This window comes from Scleropages formosus, chromosome 12 (assembly GCF_900964775.1).
Source record: "Scleropages formosus chromosome 12, fSclFor1.1, whole genome shotgun sequence".
Lineage (NCBI taxonomy): Eukaryota > Metazoa > Chordata > Actinopteri > Osteoglossiformes > Osteoglossidae > Scleropages > Scleropages formosus.
This window is the reverse complement of record NC_041817.1, coordinates 28,187,350-28,215,097: the sequence shown is the minus strand read 5'-3', so window position 1 is coordinate 28,215,097 and position 27,748 is coordinate 28,187,350. Positions and strand designations below refer to the sequence as shown.

At 48.7% G+C, this 27,748-nt stretch overlaps 3 protein-coding genes across 5 annotated transcripts; 1 reads left to right on the top strand and 2 right to left on the bottom strand.

The window, feature by feature from the left end:
- The first annotated feature begins 14 nt into the window (after nt 1-14).
- On the top strand, nt 15-12,754 carry vil1 (villin 1). 3 transcript variants are annotated; one of them, XM_018744294.2, is made up of 20 exons: nt 15-223; nt 4,502-4,598; nt 4,772-4,846; nt 5,819-6,015; nt 6,356-6,464; nt 6,767-6,877; nt 6,964-7,166; nt 7,255-7,333; nt 8,325-8,423; nt 8,767-8,920; nt 9,189-9,289; nt 9,380-9,517; nt 9,608-9,766; nt 9,996-10,175; nt 10,268-10,413; nt 10,506-10,650; nt 10,770-10,958; nt 11,353-11,421; nt 11,508-11,648; nt 12,022-12,754. In XM_018744294.2, the coding sequence occupies exons 1-20, from the start codon at nt 153-155 to the stop codon at nt 12,133-12,135; spliced, it is 2,577 nt and encodes an 858-aa protein (XP_018599810.1). In that variant the 5' UTR covers nt 15-152; the 3' UTR covers nt 12,136-12,754. The 3 variants fall into 3 exon arrangements, with proteins under 3 accessions (XP_018599810.1, XP_018599829.1, XP_018599818.1); XM_018744313.2 differs by lacking the exon at nt 15-223 and adding an exon at nt 1,513-1,623 and having other exon boundaries at nt 12,022-12,753; XM_018744302.2 differs by lacking the exon at nt 15-223 and adding an exon at nt 3,573-3,713 and having other exon boundaries at nt 12,022-12,753.
- Nucleotides 12,755-13,716: 962 nt separating this feature from the next.
- LOC108929031 (peroxisomal N(1)-acetyl-spermine/spermidine oxidase) lies at nt 13,717-19,391 on the bottom strand. Its single transcript, XM_018743322.2, has 4 exons — nt 18,569-19,391; nt 17,126-18,337; nt 16,694-16,877; nt 13,717-13,933 (listed from the first exon to the last, which is right to left on the bottom strand). The coding sequence occupies exons 2-4, from the start codon at nt 18,298-18,300 to the stop codon at nt 13,799-13,801; spliced, it is 1,494 nt and encodes a 497-aa protein (XP_018598838.2). The 5' UTR covers nt 18,301-18,337; nt 18,569-19,391; the 3' UTR covers nt 13,717-13,798.
- A 959-nt stretch (nt 19,392-20,350) lies between these two features.
- Nucleotides 20,351-26,941, bottom strand: LOC108928920 (sterol 26-hydroxylase, mitochondrial-like). The gene is made up of 9 exons (XM_018743122.2): nt 26,690-26,941; nt 25,853-26,043; nt 24,148-24,347; nt 23,533-23,730; nt 22,789-22,952; nt 22,112-22,278; nt 21,769-21,850; nt 21,333-21,533; nt 20,351-21,244 (listed from the first exon to the last, which is right to left on the bottom strand). The coding sequence occupies exons 1-9, from the start codon at nt 26,918-26,920 to the stop codon at nt 21,113-21,115; spliced, it is 1,566 nt and encodes a 521-aa protein (XP_018598638.2). The 5' UTR covers nt 26,921-26,941; the 3' UTR covers nt 20,351-21,112.
- Between the last annotated feature and the right edge of the window lie 807 nt (nt 26,942-27,748).

Sequence of the window (27,748 nt, the reverse complement as noted above, 5' to 3'; positions counted from 1 at the left end):
GGGTGTATGGGGGCAGTTGAGCTAACAGAGAATGTCTGTGCGATTATAGTATAGTAGGAGTGGTGTGTGTGTGTGTGTGTGTGTGTGGGTGTGGGGAACTGGATTCCCCGGCCCCTTCACGGCAGGGCTCGGCTCGGCCTCAGAGCTGGTTAATGAGTTTGCGGGGAAGGCAGAAGAGTTCACTGAGGAGCTCGTGGAGGAGGGAGAGGGACGCACCGGTGCGGTGAGTAACCACATTCCCACCTCTGCCGCTCTGTTGCCGTTTCCTCCCGGTTGGTGTCGTCTCCTCGCTCCAGCGTGTAGCGAGCAGCGTCGGCGCCAACGTCAGCAGCACGACCAGAAAGGCAAACGTTTCTCACCGGCTCCACTTCTCAGAGGGTCCAGGGACACCAAGGGAGGCCCACGCTGGCACGAACTGGCGCTCCGGTTCAGGACCAGGGGGCCAAAGGGAGGGCGATGAGAGGCCTCACAGTGAGCGCATCCAACAATGGGCACTTGTCCCGCTTTGAACGGTTCGTTTGACCTCCTTAGAAATCAGACGGTCGCGGAGCTCGGGAATCTGTGTCTGTGTCCATATTCTGCTGGTCAACTGGCCCACATTTATGGGCTTCCTAGATAAAATCTCATATTTCACAGGTCATCTTAAGCATGGACAGGGATGGACGGGTGTGGAAGAGCAGGACGGGCTCACGTCCCCCACTCTCAGTGCTTACTGTGCTGACATTGCATCGCATGCATTTTGTTGGCAGGCTCCCTTTGGGGAAGTCCACTTATACCAGTGGGAAGGAAAGAAATGATTGTGTTCCGTTTCTTGCTTTTGTTATATTAATACAACACTGATGGTATTTATATTGTACGTCCCTGTCGTTTCCTGTTGATATATACGGGCGTCACGTGCAGCTCCCAGTGATACACACACGACACAGCGTGTCTTCGTTTTGCAGCATAAACCTGACTGCAGTGTTTCTGTCCTCATTCCAAGCAAGGGCACAAAAATATCTCCAGCAACAACAGGGTGAATCATTCACACACTGCTCAGCGACGGTCACGAGACCTCGACCACGGTCCTTCTGGCCTATGAGCAGGAACCCAGTGGGACCCGGAGCACCCGTGGACCGCAAATGTGACAAAGCTCAGGGAGACGTCACCTACTGCTCATACAGTGTCCCACTCGAAAGCATTTCCACCACCTGCTTTGCCCAGCAGCAGTGTGCAGTGCCAAACTTCGCATGGGCACCTTGCAGTGGGACCTGCCTCCGGCTCGGCGAACTGCGTCTCACTCATATTTCCCACCATTTCAAACCAAAAATATGTCATAAACTGCTCTTGAGAGCAAAATGGGCAGCTGTGACCCAGGGGGACAGTTCAGGCATTGGAGGATAGGTTCTTCCGCACTCCTGTCTGCTCGGTGCCTTTCAGGGATGAAACACTGGGTGATGACACACACCTGTATGTAGATCCCCTCCTACTGCCATATATGGCTGCTGAGTTGGCAGGTGGGACAGGTGACCGCAGGGCCCAGAGGCAAAGTTCGAACAGAGCCGGGAGAGAAGCGCGAGGCGCCCGCCCTGCAGAGTCTTTCTGATCCACAGCCACTCCGATCCACCGGTTTTCCCTCGGCAGGTAAGTGTCTCTGACCCTCGATCGTGGTCCGGTCGAGCCTTCCTTCGGTTCCGATGGGGAAGGGCAGCGTGTGGGGCGTGACGGACCTCACGTTGTCTTAAACAGCAAAGAGTTTGTGGAAGCAGTGCAAGGAAATCCATTAATTAAAGTTAATATGAAATTTTTATCTTCGCCTGGGTTCCAAGTCCAACTGCGGTCACCTTCACAGTTGCAGGTCTGAAGCTCTCGTTCACACTGTGAAGGTTGCGGTCTCCTCAGGTGATCCGGTGGTTTTTCGTTTACACCCAGGATCACTTTTTATTCTTGTGGGATGTTTCTGTTCCAAATTCAGGTGCGGAGGGAATATTTTAGGTTTTCTTCTCGTTCGGTGTGTGGTTTGGCAGTCTGTGTCAAATGGTGGAGAAGCGTGACCAGAGCACCTGGCTGGAGTGGGGTGTGGTCGCCCACTGCCACACTGCCTTTCTCCATCGGTGCTCTCAAGCCCTGATCCCGGTGTTTGTGGTTCCCCTGTGTAGCTCTTGTGGCGAAAGTCAACAAGGAAGTGTAGGACAAGCGTAGAGGACCAACAATGGCGTGGCAACGATGTTCTTTCAGTGGTCAACTGGAAAGGAGCAGGCGCTCATCCCTTGGTGATGGCTTTAAATGGCAGCCAGGACAGAGACTGGGTCTGAAGTTCAGTCAGGCGATGTGCAGTATATGGAGGGAGAGGACCCATCGTCCAGCTGAGGCCAAATCTTTCGACAGAACAAAGAAATAACACAGTTTTTAACAAGTGAGGTCAAATCATGTTTGAGGTCTCTGCTCTGCTACTGCGTTCAGAAAGAAGACCGAATAAGACTTCACATGTGAGTTGGGTTCACAGGCTGGGAAGGGCTTTGTGCTACAATAATCCCAGGTCAAGGAGAGCGGATATGCTGGTGGGCGGCCGCCTTTGCACTCTAACCTCCTCCTGCTTCACAGCGATTTGATTTCTTTCCAGGCTGGCAACCCTCAGAGACGACCTTTGCTAACCATCTCTGACTCATACATCTGCCCATCTCTCCATAATTAGTGTGAGTCCCATCAATCTCCAGGCAGTTCATCACTAGACCTATGGACAGTGGGTGGAAAAAAATGCAGATAAGTAAAGTCATAAATACCGTTTACTGCAGGTGCCTCTGCTGAAGGTGCTGCGGCAACACAATGGCGACAGTCATGTTTCTGGTACGGTGGATCGGAAGACAACCAGAAGAGGCATGAGGCCATTTCTGAGATACAGACATGCAGTGGAAACTAGTCAGAACGTGTGCGCTGTTGCTGTTGTTGGTGCCGTCAAGTTGATTTTCACTTGTTGAGCACGTATGTAGGAAGTTTCTAGAATATTCTGTCCTCCACTCGTCCTTTGTGTAGAAACGGGTGTGTCCATTGTCACTGACTGAGTCCATCCGTCTGGCTGCTGCTCATTCTCTTCTCCTTCCTCCAATGTTTCCGACAGAACGAACATCATCTGCATCCGTATAGGGCAAATTTGGATATATAGGTGCCCAATCAAAACACACCAATGTTAACTGAGCCATGTGCACCATATATGCAAATTCATATTTATATCCAAGTTCATTCAACAACACATCAGCAAATGTGTTTCCTGGCTTCATGAAATCCTGTCCTTGAGTGTTTTTTTAAGCCTTGAACCTGGAGGAGAAAGAGAGGGCAAAGCTCTGCTTTTCTGCCGCCCTCATCGAGACAAACATTGCGCGTGCTTGTGCCGACGCTGCCAGGGCAGGTCCGCCGAGGGTCTCGGCCAGGTGAGCGGTAACTAAGCAATAAGGTGGTGACCGGAGGCAACCTCACCTGTTCTCCGCTTGAGCGGAACAAGTGTGTGTTTAATCAGCGGGCGTAGCCTACACCGCGGGGCTGTTTATATTGTGTGTTCATACGACACTGGCCACTGACAAAGGTGACTGCTGGGAGGCGTTTCGTTTCCAAACGGAGCCCAATGGAACAGCTGGAAGGCCTGCGGTCGCACGGCAAACACAGCGCAGCACAAACACGCGGGCTGCTGACCGAGTGCGCCGTGCGACCGAGGTCCAAAGCCAGCCGAGACCTCGCAGGTAGGTCTCCAGCGCCGCCTCTCCTTTTCTATTGCCAGTAAGCGTGTTTCCAGCCTTCGGCCTTCTGTCAACAGGACGTCTCTGTTTGGCAAAACACACCGATCACACAACCGACACTCAGATTTGGCCGAAACTTGAAGGCGGGCGCAACTTTGCATATGGAGAAAAATCTCAGCAGTCTGAGGTGCGAGGCTCTCTATTCCTTAAAGGCTCACACCATTTGCTGAAATGTTTTCACACAAAGCTGCGAGGTCAAGTGGTGTTTGGTGTTAGCCGCTGAGTGTTGGCAGCACTTGCTAAAAACACCAACAGCGAGGAGTAGAACAGCAAAGCTCACAGGTGCTGCTGGTGGAGTTCTCGGTCCGGTTTCGGGAGTTTTCTCGTCCCCGCGGCATCCGAGTATTACACCGGTGGACAAACACTGGGAACACTGGGAACCAGCGGGCAGCCTGGCACTGTTTCTCAGAACTCTGTGAAGGACATCGTCACAAAGAAATACCCAGCAAATTAATAATGTGCAAAGCTCTACATTCATCTTAGACTTGGGTCATACTGAGTCACACATATTTCTGAAACGTGCCCGAGGAGTGATGTCACTCTGCCGATTTCTTCTGCGCCGCATCCGTCTCCAGTGTCTGTGGTTCGAGCTTGTTTTTACAGAGGCAGCACATTCAAGACTCGGCCCGGTCCGTGATGACCCCGGGGACGCGTGGGCTCAATCCGTTTCACCTCAAGGAACACTTTGTGTGACCCCCTCGCTCTATCCTGTCTCCATGTCTCACTCCCAGGCACCGTCCTCAAGTTGGCACCATGTCTCAAGCAAACGCGCAGGTTCCCAAAGCGCTCAATAAAACCACCCCCGGCCTGCAGATATGGAGGATAGAGGTGAGCGGACAGACCAGAGCGCAGCCACCAGGGACCGTGACCAAAGGCAGCAGAAGCAACAGTTCGAGGCCGTTTGGATCTTTGGTCAACAGAACCTCAGACATCTCCTTTGTGACCAGATCTGTGTTTCTACACCATGGAGCAACCGTGCTGAGTTGTTCTCTCTTTCCCAGAACATGGAGATGGTACCCGTCCCTTCCAAAGTCTACGGGCAGTTTTTTGAAGGCGACAGCTACATCATTTTATACGTATGTACCAATATCGTCCCTCAGAGTGCCACCTTACCACAGTAAGTCTCAGGAAGTGTGGTAGGGCCGTTGCCTCAGAACTCAGGGTTCTGTAAGTATCCATCAGGGTTGTTCGGGTTCACTGTGAGCCACACACTCTTTCAGCCATAATTTCAGCCCACTGATCACTGTTTACTATGGTGACAGTGTAAATCAGAGTACGATGTGCTGAGAAGTGTGTCAAGTTGTTGCTTTATACACTGCATGTACATTTATTCACTGAGCTTTTCTTGAAAACACCATAAAGTGATAATTAACTAGAGTTTATGTGACACCTGTATCCAAAGTGAATTACTGTCACGCCTCAACACGGAGCGGTCGCACCGGCAGTGGATCAGGGCACAGGACCATAAAAGCACAGCACCCAGGCACCTCTGGTCACGGAACTTTATAGAGCACACCGCTGCTTCCATGCCTAGCGCTTTCTAAGTTTACCTCGCTTTCCCAGTTCCCGTGTTTGCCTACCCCATCTCTGTGTTTCCCTGGCTCCTTGACTCTCGCCTGTCTCCTGACCATGACCTTTGGATCCCCCAACCGCACTTGGGTCCATCGTACCTTGGTGAACATGACACTTAGTGTTAGATACACTGCAGTAAACTGCCTACAGTCATTCACACATCTATACAGCATAGCAGCATAACACACACACACACACACACACACACACACACACACACACACACACACACACACACACACACACACACACAATTTAGAGTCAAAATCCACCTGAAACACTCATCTTTAGAACATGGGAGGAAATCTACATGAACATGGGGAGAACATTCAAAGTCCACATGCACTGAGCTGGGATCGAACCCACATTCAATCGCACAGCCCACGCTCTGTGAGACCCGAGCACCATGCAGTACACCGCTGTGCCGCCCATTGCCAAAAAAACAAAAACTGATCACGACTCTTTGGCCACCACAGACCCAGAAGACCAGCAGCAGCTTCACCTACGACATCCACTTCTGGCTGGGCAAGGACACCTCCCAGGACGAGCAGGGCTCGGCGGCCATCTACACCACGCTGATGGACGACCACCTGGGGGGCGTAGCCGTGCAGCACCGCGAGACTCAGGGCTGCGAGAGCGACACTTTCCGTGGCTACTTCAAACAGGGAATCATGTGAGTCCCCTGCCGAGCGGCCCATTGGCACAAGAAGCTTTTCATGTGAGTGCAGCAGGTGTAAAAGAAACGACAATAAAACAGAACTTCCTGCTGCTGCAGGTTAGTCAGGAACTGTGTTTGAGGAAATGGATAAAGACACTGGGAAATTACACAAGCGTTGCAGTTTCTTCAGTGTTTCAGCATCCTCCTTAGAAGTGCTGCAGTTTACACACACGGTGACATGTTAAAGTGTCAAAAGGGTACACGGCCCCCAACACACACACACACACACACACACACACACACACACACCACTCCATGATGGACGTTGTAATGCTCCCTCCCGTGTTTGGGGCAGGTACAAGAAGGGCGGGGTGGCTTCGGGCCTGAAGCAGGTGGAGACGAACACCTACAACATCCGCAGACTCCTGCACGTCAAAGGCAAGAAGCACGTGGTGGCTGGAGAGGTGAGTGAAGCCTGTTCACATGAGCCTCATGAGTCCAGCAGCCCCCCGACACACATTGCTATTTGTCACTGTCATTTTATTCCTCATGCAGTCATGCGCTTTCACCTAATTCCTCGCAGCTCATTTACACAGCAATTTAGGTTGAGCTTCAGAGTAAAACAGCAGGATCCCACCTATGATTGAACCGTAGGCCCTGTTCTACCTCACACCCCGCTGCCTCAAACCTCAAACCCTGTGCCGGGCACAGGGACTTAGTGGGCTGAAGGTCATCCCCTTCTCTTGTCCACATGTCTCTGGTTCAGGTGGAAATGAGCTGGAACAGCTTCAACAAGGGCGACGTCTTCCTGCTGGACCTGGGCAACCTGATCATCCAGTGGAACGGACCGCAGAGCAACCGCATGGAAAGGCTGAAGGTGAGCGGACGCTCCAAGGCTGGGCAGCGGGGCACCTCGCTTTGAGCCCCATGGGAGCACTCCGCTGACCTGACCTCTTCCCTCAGGGCATGAATCTGGCCAAGGATATCCGGGACCGAGAGCGTGGCGGCCGCGCGAAAGTGACCGTGGTCGAGGGCGAGAACGAGGGCTCCTCGGAGGAGGCCATGAGACTGATGAAGCAGGTGCTCGGGGAGAGGCGTGAGCTCAAAGACCCCATCCCCGACGAGGTGGTCGACCAGAAGTTGAAATCTAGTGTGAAGCTGTTCCAGTGAGTGGAATATGCTACCCCCCTTACCCCTCGCAGTGTGTCACTCGACTGCAGTCCTCCTGACCTCCAGCTCCGCTTTCCTCCTTAGTATCACAGACGCAGATGGGAACTTGGTGGTCCAAGAGGTGGCCACGAAACCGCTGACTCAGGAGCTGCTCAACCATGAGGTGGGTAGGGAGTGGAGTCTGCACCGCAGAAGAGTGTAAAACCACTTTCATAGACAATGCCCACACAGTAGATAAGTGAAGGTCAGTGTGTTATCCCACTGTTCAGAGTTGACAGGTGTGTCATCGAGCAACAGCAGCCAACGCTGTTAATAAACCCGTTAAAGTACTAATATACATACTTCTCCCATCCAGCAGGTACTACAGATCACTGTCCACCAGAACAACGGGATACAAAAACAGTTTCTTTCCCTACGCTGTTATGTCCATGAACAGCTCATTGCTGTTAGTCTGTGCAATACTTTCTCCCTCTTACTTATTCCCTCCCTCGTTATTTATTCCATCCCCAAAATGAATCCCCGTATATATGTGTGTATATGTTGTGTTTTTTTCTGCCTACTTTAAACTATGAGCCATTGGGAACCGAAGTCAAATTCCCTGTATGTGTGTGCATACTTGGCCAAAAAAATCGGATTCGGATTCTGATACATGAGTAACTTCGAGAGGACTAGGTAAAGACACAAAGTGTGTCTTGGTGCATTTCCTAAAGAAGTGCACAAAAAATATGTCCTGAATGCTTTTCGAGTAACTGATCTGAGTAACTTTTCAATGCATGCCGAAGGGTAAAAGATAACACTCATATGTACTGCACGCACAACGGCACTTCTCGAGAGATAAGTGAGAACAGATAACAGGGTCATATTCACAGATAACAGAGCTGCGTTAGGTCTTCCGCATCACTGAGTAGGCATGAGAAAAGCTCAAGGTCAAACTGAAATCCAACAGCTGCTTCAGAGGAAAGTTTCCCAACTCGTGCAAGAGCCAAGTCATAGTTAGTCCAAAAGAGGAAGTTTTACCCTGAGACAGAAACACCATGCTGACCTCAGGTTCAACTGACCTGGCACTTGATGGCCTGTTGAACCTTTCACCCTGACGTGGTTTAACGTCCGTGTCCCAAAACACAAAGACTGAGCTGGACGTCTCCCCCCAACAGGACTGCTACCTGCTGGACCAGGGAGGCATCAGGATCTTCATCTGGAAAGGGAAGAAGGCGTCCAAAACAGAGAGGGCCGAGTGTATGAACAAAGCGGAGGTGAAGAAAATCTCTTCTGTCAACAGACAAACCAGAGCCTGACCAAAATTAAGTGTTAATATGTAAAGCACTCCAGTGGTGTAAGTAGGTTATTGTGCAAGCAAACCACTCATCTACAGACTGATCTCCAGCAGTGTGTGTGTGTGCACGCACCATAGGTACTGTTAGCTATTATGAGGTAACTCATAAGTTCCACAGTCATACAGAACTGTTCAATGATTTAATGTCCTGTTAAGGCTATAATTATATTATTATTATTATTATTAGTATTGGGATTGCACAGACACATCCACCCACATAGCCGCAGTCTTACGAGGAGATTCAAGCATGGTTCTCACTGCAGGCGTACAAGAAGGCAAAGGACTACCCCCCGACCACCTATGTGGAGATGGTGAACGATGGTGCCGAGTCCTCTGTGTTCAAGCAGCTGTTCACCAAGTGGACCGTAAAGGGTCAAACGGTTGGTCTGGGTACGACACACTGCCCCGGCAAGATTGGTGAGTGGCGACAGTACCCTGCAAGACCCACAGCGATTGTTGAACAGCAGTAGCGTGTTCAGTCCCGCGCACAGAGCAGCGTAAATCTGTAACTGTGACCACAACTTCAGATGTGTGAGTGAGTCATGAATTGTTTTCACCTCAGGGAAGTCCAGTAAAAAAAAAAAGGCTAGTCTAACAATGAGAATATGTTAACGTGCACCCTGCTGAAGGAGAAGTTGAGGTAAATTACAGCTCAGTCACTTAACTTGTGTGTGAACTACCATAGCCAAGGTGGAGCAGATAAAATTCGACGCCACCTCCATGCATGCGAGGCCGGACCTAGCCGCCCAGCAGAAGATGGTGGATGACGGCAGCGGTGAGGCGGAGGTCAGTAGGATTCAGCGCTGAGGGTCTGAGGACTCAAATGTATAGGTGGACTGCATGGTTTGTGGTACGAGTCTCCTTTGTGCCCATCAGGTGTGGAGGATAGAGGACAACGAGATGGCGCCTGTGGACAGAAAGTGGCTCGGCCACTTCTACGGCAGCGACTGTTACCTCATCCTGTACAAGTATGAGGTCAGCAGCAAGCTGCACTACATCCTCTATATATGGCAGGTGAGCACCATCGCCAAATTGATCGCAGCTGCCAAAGAACAACCGCTAACCATGGTAACCGCATGGACTTTACTAGCATGTGAATTGTAGGGTCGTCACGCCAGCACCGCCGAGCTCACGGCATCCGCCTACCAGGCCGTCATCCTGGACCAGCAGTACGACGGTGAGCCGATGCAGGTCCGAGTGCCCATGGGGAAGGAGCCGCCGCACCTTATGGCCATCTTCAAGGGGAAGATGGTGATTTATGAGGTACCACAACCTCCTCAGAAACCTTGGCTCTTCCTCTCGATACCTTCATGGCTTGAAAATGTTACCAAAGCAGGAGGGTTATGAATCGATATATACAAAACTATACATCAACCTGCACTGCAAGCCATCACGGCACCAGCACAGCATTGGTTCTCCCAGTAAAGGGGAACATGAAAATTGGACCCTTTCAAATGCCTTTAGTATTGACATGTGATTTCTGGGTTTCAAGGATGGGTCTTCTCGTAGCGGCGATACGCAGCCGAAGTCCGGCCCCAGGCTCTTCCACGTGAACGGGACCAACGAATTCAACACCCGCGCCATCGAGGTGCCCCCCCGTTCCTCCAGTCTCAACTCCAATGATGTGTTTGTCCTCAGGACAGACAACTGCTGTTACCTGTGGTATGGAAAGGTGAGGGAAGGTTCTGCTCACTGATGCAATTTTGTCCTCGGAACTTTGGAGCTCTTTAGCAGAGGAATAAGTCAATGGCTCTAACCTTGCAGGGCTGCAGCGGAGATGAGAGAGAGATGGGAAAATCTCTAGCAGATATCATCTCCAAGAGGGAAAAGCACGTGATTGCTGAGGGCCAGGAGCCGGCCGACTTTTGGGTCAGCCTGGGTGGGAAGTCACAGTATTCCAACTCCAAGAGGTACTGCACATGTCTCTGCCATCCGGGCTCTCCGTCTCTTCATCTTATGGTGTTATTGACACAGGAAGTTTATTTCTCATCGTTGTATCAAGACTACAGGAGGAGAACAGCAGCATCACACCACGCCTCTTTGAGTGCTCCAACCAGACAGGGCGTTTTCTGGCCACCGAGATCACCAACTTCAACCAAGACGATCTGGACGAGGATGATGTCATGCTGCTGGACATCTGGGACCAGGTGCGGTTACAACCCAAGTCCAAGTCATCCATAGAAAAGCTTGAGGCAAGGCCTGTGATACAAGTCATCCTGCTCCTATTGCAGGTATCTCCAAAGTAAAGATCTCTTCTGCCCTTCAGATAATCCTGTGGATCGGCAAAGGAGCCAACCAAACAGAAAAAGATGCTGCTGTCACCACAGCTCAGGAGTACTTGAAAACTCACCCTGGAGGTCGGGATGTGGAGACACCCATTCTGCTGGTCAAACAGGGTTTTGAGCCCCCAACCTTCACGGGATGGTTCCACGCTTGGGACCCGCAGAAGTGGAGCGTGAGTCATTCACAATCATCCAAACATCTATTAAATCTTCAAGTCAATCAACAGGACAGGGGCACAGTGGCGCAGTGGGTTGGACCGGGTCTTACGCTCCGGTGGGTCTGGGCTTTGAGTCCCGCTTGGGGTGCCTTGTGATGCACTGATGTCCCATCCTAGGTGTGTCCACTCCCCCTCCTCCCTTTCGCCCTGTGTTGCTGGGTTAGGCTCCGGCTCCCAGCGACCCCATATGGGACAAGTGGTTCAGACAATGTGTGTGTGTCAATCAACAGATCAGTTTCATTTCACAGAGTGTTGTTAACCAAGCTGAACTGAGATGTTTTCCTGTTCCACTCAACCAGTCCTGGGATGATGTTGGATGTGCTAGAGGAGATGTGTGTTGTGTTAACAGGATGGGAAATCGTATGAGCAGCTGAAAGCTGAGCTGGGAGATGCCACCGATGTGATCAAGCTCACTGTGGTGAGTCTCTGACTGGCCACATTTACTCAGACAAGAGGGCCTCACGCCACATAGTCTGAACATAGATTTGGGTCCTGCGGTTGCAGGACATGTCGAAACCGAGTTCCAACTCCTTGGGAGGACCCATGAGTGTGACCTCCTCTTCCTTACCCACATTCCCTGTGGACAAGCTGGTGAACTGCCCAGCAGAGAACCTGCCTGAGGGGGTGGACCCCACCAAGAAGGAGGTAGGTGGGCTTGGGTGTCATGGGCAAACTCTCCTACCTACAGGAGAAGTTCAGTGCATCATGTGTGCTTTTGTCACAGGGTCAGATGACTTGAGGAGCTTTGGCCTGGTACCCTTGAGTCACACTCCACCATGATCATTTCAGTACATTTCCTGCAGCATGAATAATAGAAAATGTGAAGCTGCAGTAGCCAAGGTGGCTTTTGGACAGAAACATCTGCTAAGCTGCTGAATAATACAGCAGAGAAGAGGAAGTAAGACTAATAGTATACATGGGCTGCGAGCCCATGCTGACAGAGTGCCGCTGCAGCGCTTGAACCACACACCTGCTGTGCACCTGTCTAAGCCGTGTGTCCTCTTCTCCCCGGACCTAGGAGTACCTCTCCAATGAGGACTTCGCCCTAGTCCTCGGCATGTCTCGCCTCGACTTCTACGCCATGCCCATCTGGAAGCAGAAGAACATGAAGAAGGAGAAGGGGCTGTTCTAGGCGTGACCGACAAATTGCATAGCTAAACACGACCACACACTTCCCCTCTGATGAAAAGGACACTTCAGCGTCTAACTAAACTCAACACCCTTACATGACTCATAGCCCGGTGCCTCAGTCTCACTGCTCTTTCAGGCTTGTGCATGTGTGTCGTGTGTATTTTTAACACATAACCAAACTTGGCAATAGTGAACAGAAGAGTGTATGTTAACAGAAGAAAAAAGCAGATCACCCCATTACTAGTGAGAAATAATTAATATGAAATGAATATCACACCCTTTATTCAACCTGATTTACTTGCAACATTCTGCACTGCAGTTTTCGAATTCCATTTTATTACGGAGCGACCCGTGAAATATAGACCCTGACCGCAGCCGGTAGTTCTGATCACTCTTTGGTTGCCATGTGGACCTTTTCAGATACGTCCAGACTTAACATTACCATCTAGGGCTTTGCAGCTGTGGTGTTACAAATAAAACGTGAGTAGTTAGCACTGTGTGGTTAGTTGTCCAAATGCAACACTAACAAATGATTATTTTACTGTTAAAGACAATCAAAAAAGCAAACAGAAAACTATTCAATTTTTAACAATAGCCATTGTTAAATTATATTGATTTTTATATATTGTGTCTTTTCTGCATAACAAGCTAGTAATGATAATAAACAAATTAATAATTTATATTTTGTTGCATTTAGTGCTGTGGTGTTTTTCTTTGCTGTTGCCATTATCTTCACCACAGAGGCTGTCTGTCACTCCAGTAGCAGAACCCAGATAAAATATACAGTATTTCAAGCACAGTGGTTAGAGCTTCCACCCCTAACCATGAGATTCTGCATTTGAATCTTGTCTCCTGCTGTCGAACCCTTGTTCAAGTTACTTGCCCTGAATTGATATAGTAAAATTTACCCCGCTATGTGAATGAATGTAAGCAGCTCAACACCGCTGGAGGAAGTGTTAGACGGATGAGTAACTATAAATCCATCAATGCAGCTTCTTCTATGTGTAGCTCAGCTTAACTGCTCCAGGGAATGACAGCCCCTGTCGAGGCGATACCCACAGTCACACTGCCTGTGTTTTGAACATGAAAATGAACAAAAAGGACTACAACTGATGTCACCTGATGTCAACGCTCATTAAAATGACTCCTAGCTTACAAGATGCTGGAACTGCTCACTGAGCACCGTTCACTTTTAATAACAGGGCTATTGTTCTTCTGCCGATAAACAGCTCAGTTCACATACTTGGTGGATCTAGGCTGTGATCTCCGGCTCTGTAATCAGCTTAGCTTTCCTGTTCTCCTCAACCACCTCCCTTCCACTGACTGCTCTGTTTACACCGCTGTACAAGGCATTCTCTCACTTGGGTCATATATCATGGTCTTTTGTTTGCTTTAGCTATAGCCCTGTAAAAATCAATCTGGGTGTACACAGTAAAGCACTACGGAAGAGTAAAGTACTGCGCTGTGGTCTATATGGTCCATTAACATTGATCAGGAGGCTCCACCCAGTGGGAAGAAATTGAAGCGCACACTGAAGGCAGAGCTCAGACGCACGAGTGAAGTAAAGACACAAAAGTCCAGGTCAAATGTGCAGCTGGACTTTATTTTGACGAACACCTGCCATTGCAGAGTGGCATTTCGCTCCCCCAGTGGCCAAGCCCCACCTAGGCAGCCACCTGCTGGTCAGTGTAGTAGCAAATGAGCCGTTGGGCCTCTCTGACACCAGTCATGTAGGCGCCGTGGGTGGTGGTATAGAAGTTCACGTGGGTAGCCTCCCCCGCAAACAGGACCTGCAGAGGCTGGGATGTGAGGGTGCAGGGGGTGGACAGACAGAAACTAAACAAAAATGTCACGTTGTACGAAAGAGTTCTGCGTTGATATTCCACAGTTCAAATCCTGCTTTGAACTGACTCAGACAGAGAGGACGGTGGGAGACTTTGTTCAAAAATTTTGCAAAGGCAACACTGCAAGTAGCAGTTCGACTATCTTTGACTGTGTGAGTAGAGACTGACCCCCCCCCCCCCCAGTTGGGGGGGCACCATGACCATCTACGTCCTCGACATGCATCAAGGTAAAGAAGAGGAGTAGATGTGAGGAGAAAAGGAGGAGGTACTGAACACAGTGGTGGAAGTGGAACATACTGTTCTTGCAGTAATGGTACGACTTTTACTAGGAATCCTAACACACAGGTTCCTCATTCTTGAAATCAAGTTATAAATTTTCAAATACACAAATGTCTGTGAAGATTCTCAATTATCCAGGTCATGGTATATCTAAAACAAAGGCAACTGGACTTGTATAAGTTTTCTTGAAAACATTTCACCACTCATCCAAGTGGCTTCTTCAGTTCTAAAAGATTGGTGGGGAAACCATCACGCGAAACCATCATATCCTATGATGTCATTTCTCTCTTTACATGTATTCCTACCCTGGAGGCAACAAGAGTGGTAAGGAAAAGACTACTACAGGACAACGCTCTGGCAGACAGAAGCAACCTCACCCCAGACTACAGTTGTGTCTTGCTAGACCTTTGCCTAACTACCACCTACTTCCAATTTAATGGGGGTTTCTACAGGCAAAGACAGGACACGACTGTGCGATGGGGTCACCAGTGTCACCTATAGTGGCCAATCTCTATATGGAAGATGTAGAGAGTAGAGCCCTGAACTCCTTTACAGGAACCACCCCCACCCATTGGTTCAGGTACGTGGATGACACCTGGGTTAAAATTAAAACAGAGGAGGTGGAATCCTTCACACAGCACATCAGTGCAGTGGACAGCAATATCAAGTTCGTTCAGGAGGACATCAGTGGGAATAGTTTGGCCTTTTTCGACTGTGCAGTATATGTTGAGGAAGAGAGAAGCCTCAACATTGTAGTGTATAGGAAACCCACGCACACAGATCAGCATCTATTATTTGATTCTCACCACCCTCTGGAACACAAGCTGGGTGTCATCAGAGCCCTACACCACCGAGCGCAGACTGTACCCACAAGAACAGAAGGCAAGGAGAAGGAACAAAAACACATCAGACAAACACTCAGAACATGTGGATATCCAAACTGGGCCTTCGTCAAAAGCACTAGAAGAAAACCCAGAACAAACAGAGAAGGAGAGAACAACAAACGAAAAAACATCGTCCTCCCTTATGTGGCTGGAGTATCAGAAAAACTCAGGAGGATTTTCAACAAACAACATATCCCTGTGCACATCAAGCCCAGCACCATTCTGAGGCAGAAACTTGTTCACCCCAAAGATAAAACACCAAGGCAAAAGCAGAACAATGTAGTTGATGCAGCTCAGTGCGGTGAAGAATGCACAGACTTGTACATTGGGGAAATAAAACAACCCTTTCATAAAACGCATGGCTCAACACAGGAGACCCAGTTCTTCAGGTCAGGACTCAGCAGCCCACCTACACCTGAAGGAAAAGGGACACTCTTTTGATGACAAGGTGCATGTTTTAGCCAGAGAAGACAGATGATTTGAAAGAGGAGTGAAGGAAGCCAGCTATGTAAAATTGGAAAACCCCTCTCTGAACAGGGGAGGTGGACTAAGACACAACTTATCAGCCATGTATGACAGATGTCTTAACATCTGTCCCCAAAAAGTTTCACACCCATTTACACCTTGAGTCTGGAGTTTCTGGCCATTAATGGGTTGTTAAGAGTACTGCTAATTGGGGAAAAACAGGACACCACCCAGGTTAATTTGAACAACATCCTCTAATTGCAGGTGATTATTGGGTCGTTCACAGACCCCAGTCATGTGAGTCTCAAGCGGGCTCCACCCACAGATGTTCCATGTTAAAAACCTAAACTCCCCACCAATCTTTTAGAACTGAAGAAGCCACTTGGATGAGTGGTGAAACATTTTCAAGAAAACTTATACAAGTCCAGTTGCCTTTGTTTTAGACAAATACACAAATATTTCCCAGTGTCCTTATTTATTCTTAACCGCATTTTCTTCACTTATCTTTTTTTCAAATTTCAGTGTGTAGCAAAAAGAACATGATGTCAATCATATCCAAGCCAACAGGTGGCAGTAAAAAGCAGCCAAACACAGTAGACATGTGGGACCTAATTAACTGAACTCACTTCTACTGTGTTTACAGCTCGTGTCTCGTGTTCCTGACTGTTGGTGACCAATAACAGTATCATGACTTATCCGTCTTTCAATCGACACCACTTCAATGGGCTGTATAAGGGGTGGTTCGGCAAGTGTGTGTGTGAACATATTCATATTATACCAACAACGGTGTACCTGCAGCACCCCTGTACATTTAACAGCAGTAAAGAAGTGAATGTCATCAAGATGCGAGGGACCTTAATCTGTGTCTTAAACTACTTTAGTCAGGTTCCTGAGCCTCAATTGCTGCAGTTGACTTTAGAGCCAGAGTAAAGTGTCACACTGCTGTGTGGTGTCCAGGTAAATCATTGATAAAGAATAACTCTTAAGAGTCCACATTACTTGTAATTCTGCCAGTGGTTTTTATGGCACAGAACTCCAGGGAATTGTGGGAAAAGTGATGACGTGAATGAGGGGCAATGTGCAGTACCTTTACCCCTGAAGACATGGGGTCAGAGGGCAGCGGTTCGGCCAGGGCACGGTGCTCCCGCGCGGCGTCCACCCCACAGGGCACATATGTGTAGGACCCACGTGCATATGGGTGATGGCGCCACCTGGAAACCAGAACCTGCATGGGCTTATTCACTGGCCAGGATGTGAAAGTCCGGAGCAACCTATCCAAGGAGAAGTGATCTGTGTTGAGTACTGCTCACCCCTGCAGCACACACACACACACACACACACACACACACGTAACCAGTCCTCAAGGTAACCACAGCAGTTAAATCACCACATTCATTATGCCAAAATGACACAAACTGAGAGCTACAGAAAACCAAACTGCAAAGCTGCATGACCTCTGATCTACGCTAGCTGATACAGGGTTCTCTGGAAGACAATGGACCGTGTTCAGCACTCAAACCTCACACAGACGTCCCCCACTTCCTCCTCGTCCAGCGACTCCATGTGCTCCGCCTCCCTGCCCGTGATCCAGCCGCACAGCACAGTCGGGTGGCGAGCGACCACATCGAAACCACAGATCTTCTTGTACCAGGTGTCCCTCCAGGCATCGCCATGGGACAGCAAGGCGTGCACGGCGGCATCCTCTGGACCCTGATCCCACACAAGCTGGATGCCAGCGCAGTCCTCTGGCCAGAACCTCCGGTCAAACTGCAAGAAGATCTTGTCCACGGTGCCAAAGCCAAGGCTCTCAATGGCTCTGGACTTTACCGCAGGCAGGAGTGGCTTGAACAGGGAATGGGCCCTCTCCTTGAGGAAGCCCAGCGAGGCCGTCAAAATCACATGGTCCACGTCGTACTCCTGGCCGTCTTCGCAGATCACCTTGACAGGAGGACCTGCCTCCCCACGGTGGGCATCTCCGTCAGGCATCCACCGGATCTGTTGCACCACTGTGCTGCACATGAGAGCCCCCGCCGGGAAGCTCCGCATGAGCACATCCAGCACAGCCTGGTAGCCGCCGGGGCCCAGCGTATTGAAGAAGCCCCCCTTGAGGGCCACGTAGTGACCAATCTGGGAGACAGACACCTCGTAAAGGGAGGAACTTGCCTCATCTGTGCACTCACTCCTCTTGCACCACTCGAAGATCTGCCGCGCCTCCGGGGTGCTGTGCGCAGGCGTCTCCTCGGCAAATGCCTCATCCAGGTAGCAGCCCAGGCTCTTCATTAGGAACCTGTCCTCCAACTCAGAGCTGAAGGCCCTGGCGGTGAGGCGGCCAAAGAGCGCGCAAATCTGCTCCACCTCATGGGGGTCCATTTGCCGCCCATCTTCCCGGAAGAAGTAGTCTTCAGGGGTGACCGACGTGGGTAGGCACATGATGGAGGCCAAGGGGTCTTGATGAAGGAGGCCATGTTCCTTGGCCAGGCTGTACAGTGGGTTGCCCTCTTGTCCGTGAATCCAGTTGGCCCCCAATTCGATTATTTCGGGGCCGAAGGGCCGCGTGGTATCGATGCGGCCCCCGGGTTTCTCCGTGGCCTCCAGAATCTGGACGTGCTGGAAGCCAGCCTCATAGAGAGCGGCAGCCGCAGCCAAACCCGCTAGTCCTGCTCCAACCACCAGCACCCTTGCAGTCTTGGACATGGTAGTTTTCAGAGTCTTTCCCCAAGTAATCAGCAATCTGCAGAGCGAAGGAAAATACTGACTTCATGACAAACCCAGCATGCCTAATGCTATAGCAGTAGAGTTTCAGACCAGTAACTACACACTGTGGGCAGCAACTTCAAAAAATAACCGTAAGCCAGCTAAAGGTACATAAACAGAAGGGCTCGATGAAGCTCTATGCTGGAGAAGGTATGAGATGACGAAGGTACGATGGAGATGCACGCTAGACAAGGTGGACAGAACTCACCTCGGTGTCCCTGGAGGCTGTCGGGCAGACTGAGCTGGAAGAGCAAAGAAAGGCTCTTATCCAGCACAACCTTTGTCTCCATAAAGCTGGGCGGCTCTTTCAGCGCCCTGCTGCCTGCAGCAGACCCCGGATTTGTACAGATTTGCACCAGAACGCACACCGTGACTCTCCAACGCTGCTCCGAAGGCAGCGCCTCGAGTCGAGCCGCCGCGCCACCTGCTGCTTAGCCCATTTGCATTTCTGCCACGGGTCTGGTGCCATTGTTCCCTTCTTGAAAAACACCCCGGCGGAGGCAGGAATGCCTCCTGCCCTGCCATCCGCCTGTGAGCTGGGGTTCAACTCTCCTCCTTCACACACCTGACCTGCACTGAACTTATGTCATGAACACCTGTGACCTGCAACGAGCAGCAGCAGCAGCAGCAGCAGCAACTGGCGCCAGTTATTTAATGCGGCAACACTCAAGTTGTCAAGTGTACATGGTGGTGACAAACCACGTTGTACTCTGCACCATTGTGTCAATGGGTGAAAACCTTTACAAAACAAAGCCAAACATCGTGGTTTACACTGTAACTGTGAAACACGCTGCACTGTTAGTTACTGTACTTTACTGCTGTGTACTTTACTGTTATACTTTTACTTCAGTTCAGTACGTCAGGTTCACCGCCCGCCAGCGTGCCGCTTTAACATAAGCACCGCGCATTAAATGTACTCCTATGACACATTTACGAGAATTTATCGACTGTATAGCTCGCAGATATTTACCGCTCCTTCCAGACTAAGGACCTCTAAAAACGGCACGAATACGACCGAAATGGCGTACTGCTCCGAGTTCGGAGTTGGAGCCAAAATGGCGCCCCTCGCTTTTGAGCCAAAATGGCGCTCCGCGTTTTAGGCAAAGAGCGCAGGATGAAGACAAGATTAAGACCAGAGCTATTGTGGTGTATAGTTCTCTCAAGTCCATAAAAGGTTTTAACTGTATGACTGCTTTTAGTATAGGATTTGACACGAAGTCAGTGTAAGAAGGCAGTAAATGACTGGTATGTTTATTCATTGTGGACTGATCCAAGGTCGCAGGTTCGAGCCCCCACCTCCGACTGTATTACTAGTAACCCTAAAAATTGGTGCAGCAAAATTATCCAGATGTATAAATAGGTAAATGATTGACAGCTTGTAATAACTATAACCCCTACATTGTAAGTTGCGTTAGAGAAAAGTGTCCATAAATGAATGAGCGTGAATCGTGCGTCTCAGTTCCAGCTGCGTTCTGCACACTTTTTGAGCTGCCGCCAGGTGCCACGTCGTTACAGCTGTTGAGTTTGTAGAGACCCGTTGCCATTCATTTAGACTTTTCTGCGCTATAAATCGTCACGGACAGTGCTTATTTCCCCCCATTAAACCTGTTACTGTCACACTTTCAAGGCGACGTATGGGAAGGACCCGTGTCGTGTGCAGCTTTATGGCCTCTGAGTTACAGAACTCCTTATTTCTCATTTCCAGTCTCGTCATCTTCTTCTTCATAACATTTTCGTGTCAAAAGTGAAGAATGTAGGGAACTTTCTGCGTTATGTCTTCGGAAACATATTCATATGTTTATTTCATGAGCTTCAAATCTTAAAATTCGATACGTTGCAATGACATGGTGGTGTTTTGTAAAGGAAAACGTTTAATGATTAAAATATAAATATGTACACTTAAGTTACTTTGGATAAAACTGCAAGTTGGACAAAGGTGTTAGCTAAATAAAGCACATAATAAATACTGAAATAATAAGAGTGGGGAAAAATGTAATGTATTGAAATAAGACATTTCTACAGCAAAAATAGCAACAGGAAAGGAACACGAACAAGGCATTTCATTCTGTATTTAGCAAGTGCTTTACAGCAGCCGTGTTTCAATGTAAGAATGAAGAATTTATTGTTAAAAGGAGGCAAATGACAGGAAAACACAATTGTGATACAGTAAAACCACAGCAGGAATTGTGTGACACTGAGTAAAGTTATTATATGAAACTGAAGCAAAGAGAAATCTATTATTTAATACACAAATCGGTTATTGTTGGCTTAGTTGTTCTTAAATAAAATACTGACACATTCCATTTTCATTTTCGTAAAAACTAATTATCACAAAATATACTTTCTTAATTATCAAACTAGTTCTGTTTCTACACATTTTCTGCTCATTCTCGATTAGCTGAGGAAAATAGTTGTTGCTAACATGATAAGCACAACAGACAACATTTATCTTGTGTGAAACAGCGGAGTAACAGCAACACAAAAGCTTGGAAAACTGCAGTCTAAAGTGGAGTAAGTTTCTAAAGAAAGCAGGTTTGCCTTTTTGAGACAAGCGGCTTCCAGCACTCGGTTCTGTGTCTGTAGGACCAAGGCGACAGCGACGATTGATTTTTCCCTCCAACTGTTTGCAGATATCATTGAAGGCAACCAAAGAATATTTTAGGAAAGCAAGATCTAACGTTTGCGAAATTTCAATGTTTTTGCCTCACCTGGGACCTAATGCTCGGCTATTTTGCTCGTACCCTTGGACCACTCAGCGAGCGGTGGCTCCGCTTCGATCCAGGAAGTGCAGGTTCACCTGTCTGTCTGCCACCAGGAGTGAGCGGTTCAGAGCTTTGACCTCACCCATGCTGAGGTCCGGTTTTACCTCAAAATGTTTTATTATCTGGTGGAGACAAAGCAAAGTGAAGAATTACTTTGCGATCGACGCGGGTCATCTTCACAGCACTTGGAGACGTGAACGATGGTCTTACCCGAGACAGAGCCAGGTACATCTGCAGCTCAGCAATCCTGCGACCTGCACAGCCTCTGACCCCGAACCCGAACGGGATGGAGCCGAAGGGATTGGGCCGCACCCGGCCATCCCGCAGCCAGCGCTCCGGCTTGAACTTCTGTGGCTCAGGGAAGGTCTGCTCATCCTGGCCAATGGCGTAGTGAAACATGGTGAAGGTGGTCTGTTGGAGACAGAGTGTCCGCGGGTTGGTTAGTTCCAGAGAATTCCATCTGCCAGCTGTACCCGAGCCCTTTGTCGGTTGAGAACGGGATACGTTGTTGTCTCTCGTTCGTTGCTCTGGGTCTCAGTGGCCAAAATGACAGCCTTTACCGATCAATAAAAAACAGCACACTGATACAAAAATACCAAAAAAGTACCAAACATTTTTTGTTCTGGACTCACTGGGCTGTACTCACATTCTTGGGGAATAAATGTCCTCCAATGATTACTTCCTGTTTGGTTATGATGCGCGAGTTCACCGGCACCGCTGGGTACAGTCTGTCACGTGGAGAGATACACATTAGCCATAAATGATCATCCTCTTTACCTAGAGGCTTTAGCAGCTGATGTTGTAAGTCCATCCCAGCATTTCACAGCTGCATTCTGGCTGAGTTCTAGATGGTATCGTGTGGACCGTGCACCCCCTCCCAGAAGTAAATGAAGGAGGACCACAAAAGCCTCTATATAATACTGTTTATATGCAAAATGAAGTGCAGGTGCTGCTGCTGTTTGTCTGGGAGACTACAGAGAGACCCTCACCGCAGGGTCTCCTTAATCACAGCCTTCAGGTACGGCATTCTGGTCACTTCCTCGGCTGTGGGGACGGCTTTGCCCGGAACATAGCTGGACACCTCTTGGTACAAGGTGTCCTGTGCTTTGGGGTCCTGGGACAGTAAGTAGAGGGTCCACAGCAAGGTGTTGGACGTCTGGAAGGGATGTATGAAGAGAAAGGATCAGCCCTTTGCCATGTACCAATACATGTTTATCCACTCCATCCATCAACTGCTGTCTTCTGTGGGGTCAGAGTGGTCTGGAGCCTATCCTGTAATTCTGTATAATTCCCATTACCTCAGCAATTACAGATTACACCCTGGTGCACAATTACTAGGAGAATGTCTGTAGCACTTTTATCTTTCCTGAAGAGAGACATCTGCAGATGAAAGCATGTCTACAGGTCATTGGTGTAGAAGACAAACCTTTTTAAAAACTACATGGAGTTGGCTTTACTACGGTTCGGACTTTTTTTCCTTTTTTGTCCAGCAGTGCTTGGAGCTATTCCGAACTGTCAATATCCAGACAATATGACTGTGCAGAAGCAGTCAAAGCATACAGAGGAAGTGATCTCACAGACATACTGATCCCCAGCACAGAGATTACTATGCTGGTGTGGTGTAGCTGTGCTGTTTTTGTCTTCTGTCTGTCTCAATGGCACTTACTGTGTCCACTCCAGCCAACAAGAGCTCAGCGATGCTGCCGTACACATCTTTACTGGACAAGGTGTTGCTGGAGAGCAGGTAAGTAAGGTACTCCCCCTTGACCTCCTGATCCTTGCCTATTCGTTTTTGGATGTCCTCCATCTTCATGTCGATCAGCTTCTTCGCTGTTATGGTTCAATAGGCCACATATTTGCAAAATGAGACCACTCTCCAGGTGCAAAAAGCTTCTGGAAATGATTTAGCTACAGTTCAAAACCGTGCAACATTAACATGGTTCAGTGCTGCTGAATCATCCTAGCATTCTAGAAGGGTCTAGAACCCATCTCTTTGAGAGCCGCTTCTCTCCCGATCTCCTGACAGCTCCAAAAATGAAACACCTGAAACACCATCTGCTATGATCACCTATGTATTTGCTGTTTGAATGTCACTTCTGTAGGAGCTACAGGAGGGATGTGAACCAGCAACAGCGTGGTGTCAGACACACAAGCTGTCCATAGTTAATCCTGTGTCTGTGTCCAAAATTCGTCATCTGTTATTGGTGTTTATTAAACAGAGTGAGTTCAATATCACTTTGGAGAAAAGTGCAAACTGGACAAATGTAAATGTACTGTGAATGTAAACATTAAAAAGGGCTTTTTAATTAATATTAAAAATTGGAGAATAAAATATTTTAGGAAGCAGAAAATCAACTGAAATTTTGCCTGTTTTTCAGTCAGTCCACGCACGTTTCATCTGTTCACTTACAGAATATGAAGATGCCCTCCCACCCAGCAATGTAGCGACGCCAGAAGGGAAATATGTTGCGTGTCCATCTGGGCAAGAAGACCACGGGAAGACTGTATGTGAACATCGCAGCAATGGAGTTAATGAAGTCCTGGGTCTGCTCTGGCATCTCCTTTTCCAGGCAGCCGATCCGGGTTTCGAACAGGATGGAAGAGATACCTGCGTCAGGAAAACGCAGTGTTGCTGTGAACTGCACAGCCAGGGCTCAGAATATTGCACAGCACTGTGAGTGACCCATAAAAGAGAAGCTTGACTAATTCTTGCTTTCCCATGGAGGGCTAAGAAATGAAGAAGGACCTTAAAAGCCCTTTGGTTATCCATTTGTCATCAGTTTGTCCACAACTAAAAAAAATGATAATTAGAGCTACCATCTTTCTACAGGTTTCAAAATTTTAGAAGCCCAAGCAATATTTTCCACTTAGGTTTGTGAAATATGTTAGGAAAAGAAGGCATCTGATCAGTCTTAATGAGCTTTAATGAGCTTTTTCTCATTCTGACCGGAGCCTCACAGAGATCAAAGGTCTGTCTATTTTTCCCGGTGTTCCCCAAAGCCCTGTCCTCGGCTCCCTACCGTACCTTCCAGGGCGAAGCGGTAGAGCTCATTGGACAGGTTGAACACCATGTCCCCAGTGGGGCTGATCTTGCGCAGGCAATAGATCCTTTTGATGAAGTCTGTGATGACCTCATTCATCATGTCACCATATTGCATGGAGTCCTTGGGGCGCAGCATGCGCTTGTTAAGGATCGCTCGCAGCTTGTACCACTTCTCTCCTTCCCTTGGGGGAGGGAAAGAGCCGACAACATTTTCACTCACTCACATTTATTTACCTCTTGTCCTTATCTGGGACTCGGCGGACCAGAGCGCAGCCCAGAAACACTGGATACGAAGCAGGGGGCGGGGGGAGCACCTTGGACGGGATGCCAGTCCATCGCACGGCACAAAGTTTACTGCAGCTAACACTACATGGCTTTCAATGAAGGTGTTTATGTTCCAGTCCCGAGTGCCCGTCCTGTCTCCTCCTGCCTCTTGTTCTCCAGTCCCGGTCCAGTGATCCAGTCCGGTATTTCATCACAGCTCCGTGTTCGAGTCCTGCTCCAGGTTCGTGTTTTACTTTTCACCTGTGCACGAAGTCACTCACTGTGTGTCTTTTTGTCCCGCGGCCCTTGTTTCGCCTCTACTCTGTACTTTACAATGTTTTTACTGTGCACTTATACATACACTCTTCACGTGGGGTCATTTTACCTTTCGTCTGTGTTCGGACGTTACAGCAACGCGCGTCCGTGTCGGACTCGCGTAGACAAAACTTGACAAATGGGAGTGTTATTGGATTATATTGAAATTATACAGTAACGCCCTACTCAGCACTGCTATGTAACTCTGTAACATCATGCACAGGGAAGGCATCGGGTGTTTATGGCTTATTGATATGATGCATTACCGTATATAAAAAATCATGGTAATTAAATTTCTTCACTGGTTTCTTCTTGGTAGGCATAATAAATATTAGAAAGCAAAACAAAGCCAAATCCATATCTGAGAAAATGCAAGAAAATCACATTGTTGTGTCCTACAAGCACAGATGCAAATACTAGTGGGCAGGAAAAAACAAAACGACAGACACCGGTGTTACATGTCAGCTGAAATTGGACTGTGAACAGAAAGCCGGTGATGGACAAGCCGTCTTTGGCCATCGACCCTTTTCTCAGCCCGTAGTTATTGGGCGTAAAAGAAAAAGTAGTGATATTACAGCAGCGACTGGTGTGGGCAGTTCAACACAAGCTCATCTCTTCTTCTCATTCCATGTGGCTGAGAGTTTGTTCAACCACCGGTTGCTCTAGATAATGGGTTCTTGGCATGGGGTTCATGGGGCCCCTGGGGGAGCGACTGTGGCCTTGCATCAGGCTTGCTTTGGAAAAAGTGCAAACTATACACAGTAGGAGTTTAAAAAATTAAATGAAAGCATTCCTACAATATTACAGTCCATGATTTCATTTTACATGAAGACAATCCAATTTCAGCACAACAGACTCAGCGCAGTATTTTCTCCAAGTTTACATTAGGTCACTTTCCTAAGTCGGCTTCTTAAAGGGGCACGTGGCGCATAAATGGTTAAGAATCTCCGCTCTAGATGTTTCCGCTAGATCTTCCCTCAGAGCTGACATGTCAGCGCAGACATGCTTCTCTCATGTACTTTTACTCTGGTCAGTGTAAAACACGCTGATACCGATACGGTCGTAACACCCCCATCATGCCGCGGTGCAGCTTTACTTCTGGACTTACTCGGTGAAGGGGCCGTAGCCGAGGCCCTTCATGTCCCGGTACTCGGTCCAGAAGGTCATGTCCCCCCGGGAGGGGAACTTCTCGTCCTTCCTCAGGAGCTCTTCCACAAGGTCGGTGCTGGAGAGGATGATGGAGTTGAGCCCCCCTGCACTCACCTTGTACATGGGGCCATAGAGCTGCTTTTCATACACCTGGATGTGGACAGGATGCAGAGCGGTGGTTTTGAAAGTGGACGGTTCACAAGAGCAGCACCTCTTTACGCCGCTCGTACCCGGTCCACCCAGGTACATCATGGGAACGGCAGAGTATTCTCTCCAAATTCTCTCTGTTGCTCCACCAAAATCGGATCTTATCGCCATAAATAGTACCTACTCGAACGATGAACCTCGGTGCAGCAAGTGGTAGGTAACAAACTAGGTTTGCTTGAGACTTTCTCGTCTGCAGCTATGTCTCCTTCTCTCACTGTAATGCATAAATTGTACTTCTGCTGAGATGTACGTCGCTTTGGACAGAAGCGTCTGCTAAATGAAAAAATGTAAATGTAATGTAACTGTAGATCGCAACCATGCCTGTTTCGCTCAGCACAAACCCATACCACCTGAATGCGGAAAGAGCTGGAAAGGGGTTAATTGCTCCCTTTATCATGGAATCAGGACCTTTGACAAGCCTTTCTGCTTTACACAAGCTGACATTACGCTGTTTGTGCAGGGATTCAGTTATGTAACGAGGGGTCGCATTTGTACCCTCCGGCCGTTACGTAAGACGCAGAAACAAGAGATGCTCCAAAGAAAGACTTTAAAGAGCACGCAGAGCCCCACTGAAAGAAGAGCTGTGTACCTGTAGCTCATGCAGCCGTTTGTAGTATCCTTTCACAAGCATCATGTAGAGCATGCGAAGGGCTCTCACTACGTGGAGGTCCTCTTCCGTCGGCAGCCTGCTGGGGCTGCCGCTTTTGGGGAGGGAGGCCGAGCTCCCCGCGCTCCTGGCCCGTCCCGGGGCTACGGCTCGGGGCCACGGCAGCCGCAGGATTCCCCTCCGCGCGGAGCACGGCGCCAGGCGCAGAGCCATGACACAGCAACAGGCGCAATGGCACCGTGTACGATCCTGCTCAAATACTTGCTGAGGAAAGGGGGCAGGCGCTGCTTCTGGGCTTAACCCTTCGCCTCCTCTAGCACTGCACTCTCAAGCACCTGCAGTAACAGAGTTCATCCTAGGGTGCTTTTTGGCAGTTTTTTTTTTTGCTTTGGAAACAGGTGCTGCAGTTGTTCTGGGAGAATGTGCAGTTTCTTCTCATACTTCTGACATAAGACCCTTATGAACCACAGTGGGGATAACGTTTCATTAAATCTAAACTTTTGGCTTCACTCAGTTATTGACCAAGTTTCATCTGTGACTTGAGAGATGGACGCGAGATCATGGATTACTTGCTTTACATTCCCATACGCTGTAGTTTACATTTATTTATTTAGCAGATGCTTTTCTCCAAAGCGACTTCCAACGAACTCTATGTAGTGTTGTCAGCCCCATTCCTTATTTACCAGGGTGACTTACACTGCTAGATACACTACTTACACTTACATAGTGTGTGGAACACACACACTCTCTCTGTCACTCACACACTATGGGGGGAGCTGAAAAGTATGTCTTTGGAGTGTGAGAGGAAACCAGAGCACCCAGAGGAAACCCACACAGAGAGAACATGCAAACTCCACACAGACCGAGTGGGGATCGAACCCGTGTTCTCTCGCATCACCCGCCAGGTGCTGTGAGACAGCAGCTCTCCCTGCCGCCATAGTTACATTTAGCTGATACTTTTTTCTCCAAACAAAGCACTTCAATGATTTACCCGTTAATTTTAAGTGTGTCCATTAAATGTAATTTAATAATGAAGCAGCT